General features: G+C 34.7%; 1 protein-coding gene across 1 annotated transcript; it reads left to right on the top strand.

Annotated features, from left to right (window-relative positions):
- Window positions 1-8623: 8623 nt before the first annotated feature.
- On the top strand, window positions 8624-13206 carry LOC143622714 (transcription factor bHLH18-like). The gene is made up of 4 exons (XM_077093779.1): window positions 8624-8700; window positions 10353-10844; window positions 11198-11584; window positions 12870-13206. Exons 1-4 carry the CDS (start codon window positions 8665-8667, stop codon window positions 12942-12944), a joined length of 990 nt encoding a protein of 329 aa, XP_076949894.1. The 5' UTR covers window positions 8624-8664; the 3' UTR covers window positions 12945-13206.
- The last annotated feature ends 1273 nt before the right edge of the window (window positions 13207-14479 follow it).

Genomic DNA, 14479 nt, shown 5'->3' with positions numbered 1-14479 from the left:
AAAAGTTTATAATATATGCAGATAATCCCTCGATATTTAGCACGGGTAACGACTCAAGAACGAATTGATAATAGAAACACAAACGAGCACACGATATTTAGGCTAAACCTTTCGTATTATTATAATCAAGAAACTGACTCAAAACTTGAATACAATGATCTCTCTTATCATAAAATAATCCTAACAATGGCTATGTATTTATAGGGTGACCCAAACCTGTATACAATTACCAAATATATTTATAGGGTGACCCAAACTTCAAGTCTCGACTCCGGGTTGTTGAACGTAATTCTTTGCCACGAGTCTTACTTTATATATATTAATCTAACCATCTACATTTCTTTTCACCTTAAAAAACCCACTTCAATCTGATAGCTTTAGCCCCCCCCCCCTCGGTCAACTTCCATATGTCGTTTTCGTTTAATGGAATCGGATTTCGTTTGCATAGCTTTTATGCACTCCAGTTTGGATTTTGCTTCACCAAAATTCTTTGGTTCACCTTCTTCTAACAAAGGAAGTTCAATGTCCTCCACTTCTGAACATAAGACATAATAGTTGAATTTAACCTTCCGATCGGAACACGTGTAGATCTTCGTAAGTTAATTTATGGTTCATTAATTGTTGTTGTCACTAAATCAATTGTTGATGTCGCTAAACTAGTGGCTGAGTTGTTGGAATTAGCGACTAGGGTATCAGAATTTGTCGCTAAAGGTGCCGATGGGCTGTCTGAATTAGCGACAGAAGCTGTCGCTGATTTTGTTGCTGAATATGGCGACAAACATGAATGGTCTTCGCTAATGTTGTTGCTTTCAATAGGCTCGGTTACAATTTGCCCAACTCCGGTATCAATAACCATGTTCCAATCAACCCAAAATAAACCCGGTGCTAGCTCTGTTTCTTCATTGTTTTGCCTCGAACTAGGCCAAATCCACCTCTTCTTCTCATCAAATACCGCATCACGAGCTATCACAACCTTCTGGGTCTTCGGATCGAAACACTGATAAGATGTCGACCCGTTCTCGATTCCGATAAGTACTAAACTCCTCGAACGATCGTCGAGCTTGATCAAGTGAGCTCCCACTATCTTTGTATACGCCACACAACCGAATACTTTCATATTAGCAATATTCGGTTTCTTTTATTCTAACTTCTCGTGTGGTGTTTTCTCCTTTAAGGCACGAGTAGGAATCCGATTCTCAATGTACGTTGGATGTCGGGTTGCCTCATCCCATAAATAATTTGGAACACCTATTGTTTTTTACATACTCTATGTCATCTCCAATAAGGTTCGATTCCGTCTTTCAACCACCCCGTTGAAATAGAATCACAAACGAGCACACGATATTTAGGATAAACCTCTCATATTATTATAATCAAGAACTTGACTCAAAACTTGAATACATTAATCTCTCTAATCATACAATAACTCTAATCACGGCTATGTATTTATAGGGTGACCCAAACTTGATGAACAAGTAATTATCAAATATAATAAACCCTAATTGCAACCCCCATCAATCCATCACAACATTAATGAATTCCATAGGCACAATAGGTCCAACTCGGTCACACACACATGACAGACCTAATAAGATGGAAATTACCAACAACGAGGGGTTGCATCTATCACAAACATACACTACAAGTACCCTTATGATCTAATATAGGTGTTGGTACCTAAACCAGGGGAAGTAAAGTTGGTGTCGTGGGCCGACGGTTGTATAGAGAGGTATAAGGCTCGACTAGTTGCAAGAGAATTTTGTTAATAATACGGGTTAGAATATTATGGAACATTTGGCGTTTATTCGAGTGATATGCGTTGAAGCTTTGACATGGCAGACTCAAAACAAGCAATAAGTCTGATCGTTGTTAACACAAAGATTTATCAAGATAAAGGAAAGGATGTGGCTAAAAAATCGAACCGAAAAAAGGGAAATTGTTGGGATTTTGATAAAGCTGACCCTAATCGACCCGGTATCGTATTCACAGTTAGATTCATAAGATGTATGTCACAACACCCGACCCATATACCCCAGGAGGGGAGCCCTAAACATCAAGTGGTGGTATCGGTGTTGATTAAAATAATTTGCAGTTAAACATTTCATTAGGATCATAGTTAGAAAAATGATTAGAGTTATAAAAATACCATGATTGTTATTTCATAAACTGAGAATAAAATTCATTTTTATACAAACATAAGTTTATATGGATAAATCCTAATTACAAAACTCATTTCTTAATTTTTGTGACAACCCACTTATTTAAGTTGGAAGCCCGCAAACATCATTCATTTGTCATTAACAAGTCACCTGAAACATGTTTAAAAATATTTGATCAGCACGAAATACTGATAAGTACATTCATTTATGAATGACACATTTTACAGTTACAACATTAAGATGTTTTTACAAATTACTGATTACCAAAACATCTGCCTACTTACAAATCACAGTTACAACACTTTACAGTTACACATTTTGCAGTTACACGCTTAAAAACATCTGCTAGGGATGGCAATGGGTCGGGTTTGGTTCGGGTTTAGGTAATCCCAAACCCATACCCGGTTATGAAAGTCTGTCCTAAACCCGTACCAAACCCATCGGGTTTTAATCGGGTAATTACCATCGGGTTTTGGGCTTTCCCATCGGGTTTCGGGTTTCTTATCGAGTTTTGATAAAATACCCGTCGGGTTTTGATAAAATACCCTTCGGCTCAAAACCCGCTAGGTTTCTACCGGGTTTTAACAAAATATAACTAATTTATTACAAAAATGGTTACCATAAAGATAAAATGTCACAAATAATTGACATAAAAAAGTTTCGACATAAAATATTTGGAATATATATATATATATAATATAAAATAAGTTATATATGGTACATCAGGTAAATGGGTTTATGTTATCGGGTAATCGGGTATATTAGAAATCCCAAACCCGTCCCAAACCCATGAAAAATTTCAAAACTAATCCCAAACCCTAATGGGTCGGGTATTACCGGTCCCATTTATGTCGGGTTTCGGGTTTTTCCATCGGGTTCGGGTTTCATTGACATCCCTAACATCTGCCTACTTACAAATTACCGAAAGGTCTTTGTCACTCGATCGTATCTTTGACTATGATTATACTACTAATTGGCTGACACCTGTCCAATAAGTAACGTGTTATAGCTCAGTAGGCAAGTCTTGTATACAAAATCCCACAATACCAATAGTAATTATCCAGTCTATGGAGACTTAATCATTGAAATGTAATTAAAATCCTTTGAAAATATATTTAAAAGTATTTGGACTATCTATCATGAGTTTAATAAGTTTTAAAATCATCATGATAGTATTGAAAAATCAGTTGTTTCACGCAAATGTGAGTGTACAAAGACTCGAATGTCTCATCTTGCAAGTTTACAATTAAAGAGCGCTTCCTGATATTAAGTGTAAGGCCCCGTTACCGGTAGCCCTACTTTCGTGTTGGTTTTACTCATAAACACAGTTCTAAATATCAGAGTTAATTAAAACTTTACGCGGAATATAAAACTTTCATAAAACATTACATAATTCATAACTTGTCTCAAAACATCCTTTGTCTTTCAACATTAAAGCATTAAAATTAAAACATCATAAGTCTTCAGATGCCAGACTCTTATTCTTCTGCCATGTGTCCCCACTCAAGCCAGCTGTCTCATCCTACTCACCTGCGTGCATACTAAAAGTCAGCTACGCTGAGTGAGTTCTAATTAATCATACATTATACAATACACAATAACTTATATTCTTTCATTCATACTTTCATACTTTCTTACTTTCATACTTTCTTACTTTCACATCTTACGTTATAAAGAGCATTACGCCCTACATTCCTCGAGTATTATTAGGGCTCGGTACCCTCCTTCCTCGAGTATTATTAGGGCTCGATACCCTCCTTCCTCGAGTATTATTAGGGCTCAGTACCCTCTTTCCTCGAGTATTATTAGGGCTAGAAGTGGGGCTAGAAACTCACCTGAACACGTTTACGTTCACCGTTAATCGTAATCCCTTTCTTCAGTTGTGCACGGCTGACTGTATAACAAGTATACGTATCAATTAACTATCACTACTCATATCATCTTTCTAGTCTTAACTACTACCCACAACGAACGGGGGTCCGGGGGCAGCGTCCCTGGCAGCGGGGTCTAGGGGCGGCAGCCCCTAGCAGGGTCCAAGGGGCAGAGCCCCTGGCTGGGGTCGAGCTGCCAGGTCAGCTTGGAAAAATTTTATTTACATTAACTGTCTTAACACATTTTCCATTAGGTTTTTAATTTATTTTCTAAGCGAACTTAACTTTAGGCGAAGTTAAACCTTAAGCGAACTTAGCTTTAGGCGAAGTTATCAGTTAGGCGAACTTGGCCTTAGGCGAAGTTATCAGTTAGGCGAACTTGGTCGTAGGCGAAGTTATCAATTAGGCGAACTTGGCCTTAGCCGAAGTTATCAATTAGGCGAACTTGGCCTTAGGCGAAGTTATCAATTAGGCGAACTTGGCCTTAGGCGAAGTTACCAGTTAGGCGAACTTGGCCGTAGGCGAAGTTAAGCTTTGAAGGCGAAGTTAAGCTTTTGCAGGCGAAGTTGTTCAGGTCAACTACGGGTTTGGTTTTTATCAAGCATTTTGGCGATTTTAATACCCTTGTTATGGTTCGACATCACCCCCTACGTTCCCTAGCCGTTTTCGTTCGTATATATATCCCGTATATACTATAAAGCTTGGACCTTTAAGGTAAAAACGTTCAATACTACGTAAACTTTAAAGGTCAAGAACATACCTTTTATACGTTCGGTGTGGTCGCGGTTTGCTTGGTTATCTCGTATATTGAAGATCTAATAATGGTCGGCTTGATTCTTGGTCTCGGATGTCTCTCTCTCTCTCGGCAGAATATGGTGTAGTGTATGTGTGTGTTTTTGAGTGTGTAGAGATTATGATGGAAATGAAATGAGGGTTTAGGGTTTTAGGTTGGTTTAGAGGATATTTATATCCCTTAAAGCCCATGGACCTAAGGCCCATTCTCATTTAACCCATCTTAATTAATCTAAGTCCATGATCCGTTCTTTACTCGACATTAATTAATTAATAACGCGAAATCACTAAACGTAACTTTCTTTAATTAACATTATAAATTTTAGGGTGTTACATTAAGAACCTAGGTTAAACACAATTATTATATCTAAGTTTGCATAAACCCGTAATCATAACGATAATCACGATGTTAGAAACTTTACACAATGGCACAATGTATTACATTGTTCAGGTAGAGCCTTTGGATTCGCATATAGAAGTTTCTTTCGATCGGAGAGGTATCATTAAGACTACCCAGGTATTATACCAACACTTATATATATAAGAAAATTGAGAGAGAAAATTGGATAAGGGACGAAGAGTGAAGGCTGGATTTTAACCCTATTTATACTTGAAATTGGATCCATTCGCGTAGCGCGAACCAACACAAACAAACATTTCGTGTAGCGCAAAGTATACGTTTGGTTGTCGAGTCAGCCCTAACTAGGCCACATGGCAGACAACGTGTCACTTTTGCGTAACTATCACACCGTGTAGTGCGAAGGATCACTTAAGTGATCTTCGCGTAGCGCGAAGAACAAAAGTTTTTCCGGATAACTATAAGACTTCGCGTAGCGCAAAGGGGCTTGAGTTTACTTCTTTGCGTAGCGCGAAGGAATAAATTTGGAAAAACATTAAGGCGACTAGCAGCGATGCGAAGTGCAAAGTGTGCCATCAAAGCGCCCACGTAGCGCAAAGAACAAAAGTTTTTTCCGCATAACTATAAGACTTCGCGTAGCACGAAGGGTCTTGAGTTTACTTCTTCACGTAGCGTGAAGGAACAAATTTTCAAAAACACTAAGTCGACTCGCAGCAATGCGAAGTGCAAAGTGTGTCATCAAAGCGCCCGAGCCTGTGCACGTGCGCGTGCTTTGCACCCTCCACTATGACCACTGGGTGTGATTTGTCTTATAAGTTTATATCATATGAGCTCATTTGTTATAAAGAGCTTACTAACTTTATAATCTAGCGATGTGGAAAAATAACTCACTTTTTTAATTATACCATGGTGGAAGCATTCCATTTTCTTTCCTCCACCAATATGGGGTGAAACTCATTTGTTATATTTTTACTTTTGCTTTTGTGGTTATTATACTGTACACTTAGTGCAGTTCGTTAATATATATATATATATATATATATATATATTAAAGGAACGATTAATTTGGAGTAGAGTTCAAGAGGGAGATTAGAAGTGAATTGAAAGAGTTTTGTGATGTAGATTATGCAGGTGATCTGAGCACTGACCACTGGTTACGTGTTAATGGTTGGAACCAGTGTTGTATCAATTGTTAATAAAAGGCAGCCAACTGTGTCATTATCTACAACCAAGGCAGGCGACCAAGTTGCAGTTGTAGCAACTCAAGGCATTTTATGGTTAGTCCGAATTTTGGATAGCTTTAGAATAAGGTTTGTATAGTACTGAGGTGGGGTTATCCCACTGAAGTACTGGCATCCACAAAGTTTGAAGTTTCTACGTTATGTCTATGGTACCCCAGCTACGAAGATTGTTAACATTTCTGCTCTTGTTTAATGAAGTTTTGAATGTTTAAGAGTTATGATGCATGTGTAAACCTAACCTTTAAGACACCCGGGTTTTGGGGAGTTTTAAATTTAGGATTCTTCAAAAGCTAATTTAGTAATTTTTATACTATAAGCCAGGAAAACAAACTCATGCGTAGGAGTTCAAAACCAACAAAAGGTAACTGGAAGATAGTGGATAAACCTTATATGAATGACACTAAATCGAATTGAAATGGTGGGTTGTCCAGGATGAGTCAAAATGACCCGAACCCACCTAGACACTAAATTGAATTGTACTGGAGGGTTGTCTATGATGAGTCAAAATGACCCGAACCCGCTTTAATAAACGAAAAATATCCTAGTTTTAGAGCATTCTCATCTAACCCCCTATCCCTAAATCTAAAATTACACTAAAACACACTACATTTTTTTCTCTCCTTTTTAATTAAATAATATTTTTTATACCTTTATCATTATCATTTCTCTTTCATTCACTCACAATCACTTTTAAAATATATTAAAAAATTATATACAGAAAAATATACAGAAAAAACACCACATATTCTAAAATATAAAAAATTTTCACTCACAACACCCTAAATCATTCTCTAAATTATAAAAATACATTCACGTAGTATAGAGCATTGGATGAGAATGCTCTTAGTTGGCTGCAAATTATTGTATAGTAATATACAGCATTATATATATATTTAAAATGAAAAGTTGACATATATAGACTTAGGTGTGCCTTTTGTTCTTTTTGTTATATTGTATCAAAATTATATAGGAGACGGTCTAGACAAATGCATATCCTTTATGCTGACATAAATGAAATATTTAAAAGATAATATATATATATATATATATATATATATATATGTGTGTGTGTGTATAGAGGATGAGTATATATACACACAGGGAAAAAGGTGTTAATATACATGAGAATCTTTTGAATTAGGTACAAAAGATTACACAGATAAAGATCATATATAAACTATGAATATAAATACAAAACCTGAGGGGGCTCGCGGTTCTTCTAGCTTGGAAACATTTGTGTTATTACTTATAAATGCATGCCATTGAAATCGCAGTAGCTGCATACTTGAGAAGCAATCTGGAGTAGAGGAAGAGATCTACAGCCTTTGTTAAGGTTTTTAATCTAATATCCTTCCTCATCCACTTTTCCATTATTTATTTATTTTTAATATATGCTTGTTGATGAAAGAACATATCATATTGCTTTTTTAAACAAAATAATAAACCCAATACACTTTTGAAATCCCCAAGACTTCTGCTAATAGTATCTGTAAGGCTCTCATATTCTAATTTGTTTCCTAAATAGGTCAAAGTATGTTTTCTGGATTTTTTTTAGCAGAACCCTAATTTCTATAAAAGAAGTTTAATCAATCATGTTGTTAATAAACCAGATTGAATCCACCCTCAAATCATGCAGATCTCCCTGCCGGAGCTGATGTTGTTTTAAATATATATTTTATAAATTTTGTTTTACTTTTGCTGAAATTCATGATTTTTAGATTTTGTAGGGCAGCAAAAAGAATTGTTATCAAATTGTGAAATCCACAACATTTTGCCCTTAGATTAGTTTTGATGTATTGGATCGAAAATTAGGAAAATTTGTGGAAAAGGAAATATGTCTATATAAATTTGCTTTGTTTTGAGCATGATTCATGATATGTTTGCTGTATTATGCTGTTTTTAAAGGGATTGAATCAGTTACTTCTATCTTAAGATCTTACAATTTTCAAACATAATTTGCCATCTCATTTGGAAGTGAAGTACTTGTTTTGCAAAAGGATCTCGTGAAATCAGAATATATAAGATTCCCACATCCGCTTCAATAGGAAGCATACTGCGTAGTTCGTTATTGTTCTTTTCAAATACAGAAGTGTGATCCGGATTCATAAAAGTAACCAATTAAGTCGGTTTATCTATTTGAATATATGTGTTTGAAGTGTTTTGCAATGTTGCAGGTCCTTAATTAGCATTTTGTATGCAGTATACAACTATACATTGAGCAAGACAATTCAAATGCACTTATAATGGATAACCCATTCATGGCATGGCTGCCAGAGCTGGTAAGAATTGCTAGATTTTGATTTTGTAATGACCAGTACAATATTCTTTTCAAAGCTACATGCCAAACCTTCTTTTTTGTTAAGGAGTCCAGCATATTTGTGATAATGCAAGCATGAATGAGGCCTTAATTTATCTTGAGTACAAATTTTAGTGAATGGTATCCAAGTTTCTCAAGAGTTAAAATTTGTTTTTTTCTATAGAGTTACTAAAGTTGCAATCTTATTAAGTTTTATTTCTATAAAAGTTACTTTTTTTAAATAAGTGACATAAACAGAACATATATGAATCTTGATAACTATTTAGTACATTTTGTTTCAGTTTAGCTTAAATTAATAAATTATGAAACTTGCTTATTATTTAGTGAATTTCTTCGCTCATTGAACTTCAAGTTAATTGGGAAAATATAATCATTAAAAAACAGCTACATTTGAAACACATGATAAAAATTGAGTGACTTAAATCAAGATTTTTTTTTCATCAGGAAATTAAACCTATATGAGGTTATGTTTAGAGGCATTGAGTTCTATTGTTAAGGCTCCATGTTGCTTAATTAAGAAGGTAGAAAATTATAATAAAGTGATTGGCAAAAAGAAATAAGAAAATAGTTAGGATACACACGACTTTCATCTGAGAAACCCATGCAAAAAGAATATCCTATATATATAATTTTAGGTATCTAATATTTCATTAGAATCAAATTAATTCTTTGACAACGTGATCATATTTCTTCCTGTTGTTCTCTTCTTCTGGAAGTATAATACGAACAAATGTACAATAAAATGACTATCAAAATCAGTTGTATAAAAAGACAGCTTATATGCATATTCCATTAAAACACACAAAAGATATGCATAAAACCCAAGGAATAACTTTAATTAAAAAAATCTGAGTGCTAAACTACATGTGATCGAAACAAAGATTATGTTGGGTACGTAATTAAAGGGAAGTAACTAAGTAAACACTGACCCACAAAAGGTCAGAATAGGAAAGTTGAAGTTGTGTTCTCAACGAGTTTTTTTATTTTTTTTTTCTACGGCCAACTGCAACTGGTTGCTGGGGGGTTTTGAAAAGCTAGTTATCACTCATATACAACCCATCTTACCTAACTTCAAATCCCCTTACAATGGTGTCATTGACAAAAACTACTACGCCCATGCAGGTCTTGCATCAAAGTAAAATTACTTTGTATCAAATTTATTAATATCCTGGTCAGCCACATAAATTTGTCTTTGATTTGAGCGGTTTTTTTCTCAAGCTAATTGTAGAAGCATTTGTGTTGAAGTAGGAAATTTGCTTGAGGTTATTTCTCTATTTAATTTCAATCTGAAATCCATATAAAAATTCCTAGCTTTTGTCAAATAGAAAAATCAGAACTTCATATTTTCTGAACAGTGAAAAAAGTTCATTAAGCAGAATACAAAATTTCTTAACTAGTACGTATTTACAAATTAACTCATGAAAACCATGGTATACACGAGCAATTAGATATAATTGCTTTATGATCACTACCACTGGATTTAATTATAGAACCATAATCAAAATAACAAAAGTTATCATTATTAGAGCACATAACCTATGGTTATATCATGCACTATTTATATTTTTGTTAATTAATGTATACGTTCTCAAATTGATCAACTTGACATGATAGGAAATGGAAGAGTCAAGACAAATCTTAAAACACCAACAAGCACATCCTCGTTATAATAACTCAGTGGATTCTTTTTCTTCTGAAAGTTTCAAAGGTTATCCAAATTTGGTCACAGGACACCAGTCTATTCATTTAACGACAAACAATGGTGATGCAGACAAGCAACAAGATCATAAGGCAAATAAAATTTGCCATGGTTCGCCATCTAGTACTTTCACGATATCTTTTGGAAACCCTACACCACAAGAGAATATTGACCAATTTCAACTCTATGGAAGATCAAACCTTAAGCACCAAGATGGCTTGACGCCTAAAGAGGAGACGATCGAGAGTCTTAACGAATTGCTTGGTTCATTTAGTAGTACCAAGTTTCGGAGTACACGAAGAAATTATAGGCAAGCTCAAGAGCATGTCTTGGCGGAGAGAAAGAGAAGGGAGAAGTTGGCTGAACGCTTCGTTTCTTTGTCTGCTCTCCTTCCGGGACTTAAAAAGGTACTAACATACATTGCACTTTATAGTTTTGACATTAAAATCACTTTATAGTACCTCTAATTACGATTCAAAACCACTCAGGATCTTGTACCATCTGTACAGTGTTTAGAATCTCCGTCATTTCATGATTACAAATGACGGATCACCTAGAAACCAAAAACAAAAATTCTCTCCTAGAAACAATTTGCTCTCTTCTTTTATTATCTATTAATTTGGAAAAGAAAATTTCATCTATACATATGATCACCTAAGTTGGCATTAATTAATGTGGTATTTGGTAAAGATACATAGCTTTATATTTCAACTACGGAATGCCCACAGTTTTAAATTTTTCTAATTAATTGTCATCGTAGATGGATAAGGCTACGGTGTTAGAAGATACATGTAACTATATTATACAACTTCAAACCCGGGTGAAGGAACTAGAAGATAAGTGTGTCAAGGGAAAAGATATTATTCAGGAATCAGCTGTTATTCTAGCTGGGAAAAACAAGTTTTGTGGCCATCACGAAGACGTTGCATCTTCTTCCGATGACGCAAATGATTTACCTAGTAGCAGTTGTAGTCCTGAGATCAAAGCCAGAATTTCGGGAAGCAAAATATTAGTGAGAATCTACAGCATGAAAAGTTCCTCATTAGTATTGAAAACCTTAACTGAGATGGAGAAACTTCATATTACCATCACTTGTTTCAGCGTTGTTCCTTTCAACACTGCTCATCTGGTTGCCATCACTGCTCAGGTATGTAAGTCTATAGAAATGGCAGATTTAGATGAACATATTATAATTATGTGATTTGTTATTTTAACCACTCAGCCATCTCTCTGAAATACAATTTTATTTTATTCCTCCGAATAGAACATGGTCATATGAGTGGAATATACCGCCACTATCAAAGATCTCGGGTGTGATGGTGAATCTATCTATCCCGATATATGGATAGATACATGATTCAGCAAGCCCTTTTGTAAAATAAAATGTAAAAAAAAAAATCCACTCTTCCCCGACTCCAGAGTAAAGTGGTAAAGGGGTAGCAATATAATAAATCAAATAGAATCAATACATTCGTGGTAAAATCCCTTTATGGTGTATTTTAAAATTAGAATAACTTCTATTAATGTTATTATACATGTTCGTACATATTTTGTTATTTCGTAATTAAATTATCAAAATACGTATAACTAATTTATGTCATATAATAAGTGGAATATGATAATCCTTAACTTCAATATGCTAAAGTTCGTATTATGTATGCATTTGAATATAGTTTATTGTCCTTATTTACATTATATTAAAAAAAACTATCTTAAGTTCATAAGTAATTAGTTTAGTTATGAAGTATTAGTTTAATAGAACTCAATTAGTTGAAATGTAATGATAACTATAACGATCAGTCGTTTGGTTCAACCTCTAACGGTCATTTGAAAACGATGTGAACTTAGATTGTCATTGACACATGTATAGTAGACCACCCTCTTGCATCTTATGCATGGTTGCAAAAGGGATTTGTTATACACACGCTAGGACAATATCATACTACCTCATTTTCAAATGACTATTGAATTGGGGTTGCATCAAACTGTTATTTGAAGAGTAAAGCTGGCATCATACCCCCACCCATCCTTAAATGGCCATTTGAGTTTCTCGTCAAACGGCTGTTCGAGTTTGAGGGTAGCATAGGATTAGTAGTGCCTTTCAAGCATTTATCCATTAAAGAATATTTTAAAGTTGGTATGACATCTCATAGCTAAGAACATATGAATACATATGGTTTTATTAAGACCGTTGCTGAGATTAAGATAGACAAAACTAAATGAATAGCGACTCATAGAATCTTCTACTTACTACTCCTAAACTACACCAGGAGAATAATATGCCCATTTTTAATTTACCACTTAGCCAAACTAGAATGACACGACATTTAGTATATACATTCAATAATAACTTCCTTGTTATTTTTTTGCAAAAAAGAAATTTGATTTATTAGAAGATGTTTAGTAATATTTGCCTCTTTTTGTGCATGCAGGTGAGTGATAAGATGGTCATAACAGCAAAATATCTTGTGAAATGCTTGCAATCAGCCCTTCGAGATTCCGACTGATATTCTACTTGAGTTAAAGATCGGACAGGTGCGAAGGTGTGACGATACACAACCTACTTATTCCATCATTTGTCAAATATAATTAATATATTCTCATTTCGAAACGGGTTTTCTGTATTAGTTTAGCAGTAGCAAGATTTTGATACATTTGACTTTCAAAGGGTAAATTGCTATATAGATTCGAAACGAAAGTTGAATCGGACTATTAACTAAATAGCGTGCTGAAGATTGATAAATGTTTTTTATATATGTGTGTATGCATGTGTGTCACAATTAGAATTTGAAATACAAGAGGTGACTAATGTGTAATTGTAGTACACTCGAAACATAAGGCTTCATGTACAATGCTTTTTGGCTTATAATTTTAATCGGATTTATACTGCTAGTTATGAGTTGTGTTGTATTCTTTGAAGTGTGTGCGGGTTATAAACTGGACCTGGGTTATTTCTAGTTAGCAAGAAGTTATGGCATATCTAGCTTAGTCAAAGTCATGGAAATAAGTTATGAGGCAAGTACAGATGATTAAGTATCCTCTTATTTGAGCAATGTTATTTCAAGTTAATTTGAAGCTCAATTCAGCATGCACCTTCATCCTGACTAGTTTCTTTGCATTTCCCATGTGCTTGATAGAATTTGCGAGCTTTATTATTGATCAATAATTCCAAAAATTTAATATTAATGACTCATTTAGTTTCAGTAATTGAAATAGTGTTCAAATTTTAGTACCTTTATATATAGCAGGCCAACCATTCAATCTACATATATAGGCGTCGTATTTATGCTCTATGTATGCCGCCAGCCATTGTAGCTAGGTGTTGAATTCAATAAAATTTCACTTTCTGCATAATAATGCTATGGAATATTCAACTACCCTATGAATGCCTGCTGGAGATATTAGTTAAATAAATCAATGTCGAAGATATGCCTTACTTCTTTTTCTATCTTCACATATTTATATTAGTTTTTATTTAATCACATTGTTAAATTTAGTTTTCAATCATCTTAGTTATATATCTTTGTGTGGACTTTACTGGGGTGGGGTGTCTCTTTTTGTGGGCTTAGGGACACTGGGTTTGTTGCTAGGCAAGTCATGCTAAAGGCAGAAGCAGGAAAAATTGTTAAGCACGAGAAGGCGTGTGTTGAGAATCAACACGCCTTCATTCATTTTGCTTTTGATACATTTAGATCACTTGTCCTCGATGTTGCTACGTTTCTAAAAAGAGATAAGCGAACCGTGCACAGTAACTCAATGACGCCGAAGAACGATAACTTTGTTTTCAGCATGATCGGTTTTGCCATTCAAAATGGGGTGGCGGCGCAACTTGTTACCCACTTACATGTCTTTCTATTGTAATTGGGTTCTTTTATTTGAAATTAAGTCTTTCTGTTAATAATCCCTGGTTTAAGTGATTGTGATAAGGAATTTAAAGACATCATTAAAAAATATGATGTTTTGGGTTAAAGTCCAACTTGGGACAAAAAGTAAGGGTTCTAAGTAATCAGGGCATTGACGAAGTTTGGACAAAAATGCTTGA

The sequence above is a fragment of the Bidens hawaiensis genome, unplaced genomic scaffold (genome assembly GCF_021521415.1).
Source record: "Bidens hawaiensis isolate Kalapana, Puna unplaced genomic scaffold, B.hawaiensis_p1.1 tig00003241_1, whole genome shotgun sequence".
NCBI lineage: Eukaryota > Viridiplantae > Streptophyta > Magnoliopsida > Asterales > Asteraceae > Bidens > Bidens hawaiensis.
The sequence above is the reverse complement of the archived record's forward strand: the minus strand, read 5'-3'. Positions and strand labels throughout refer to the sequence as shown.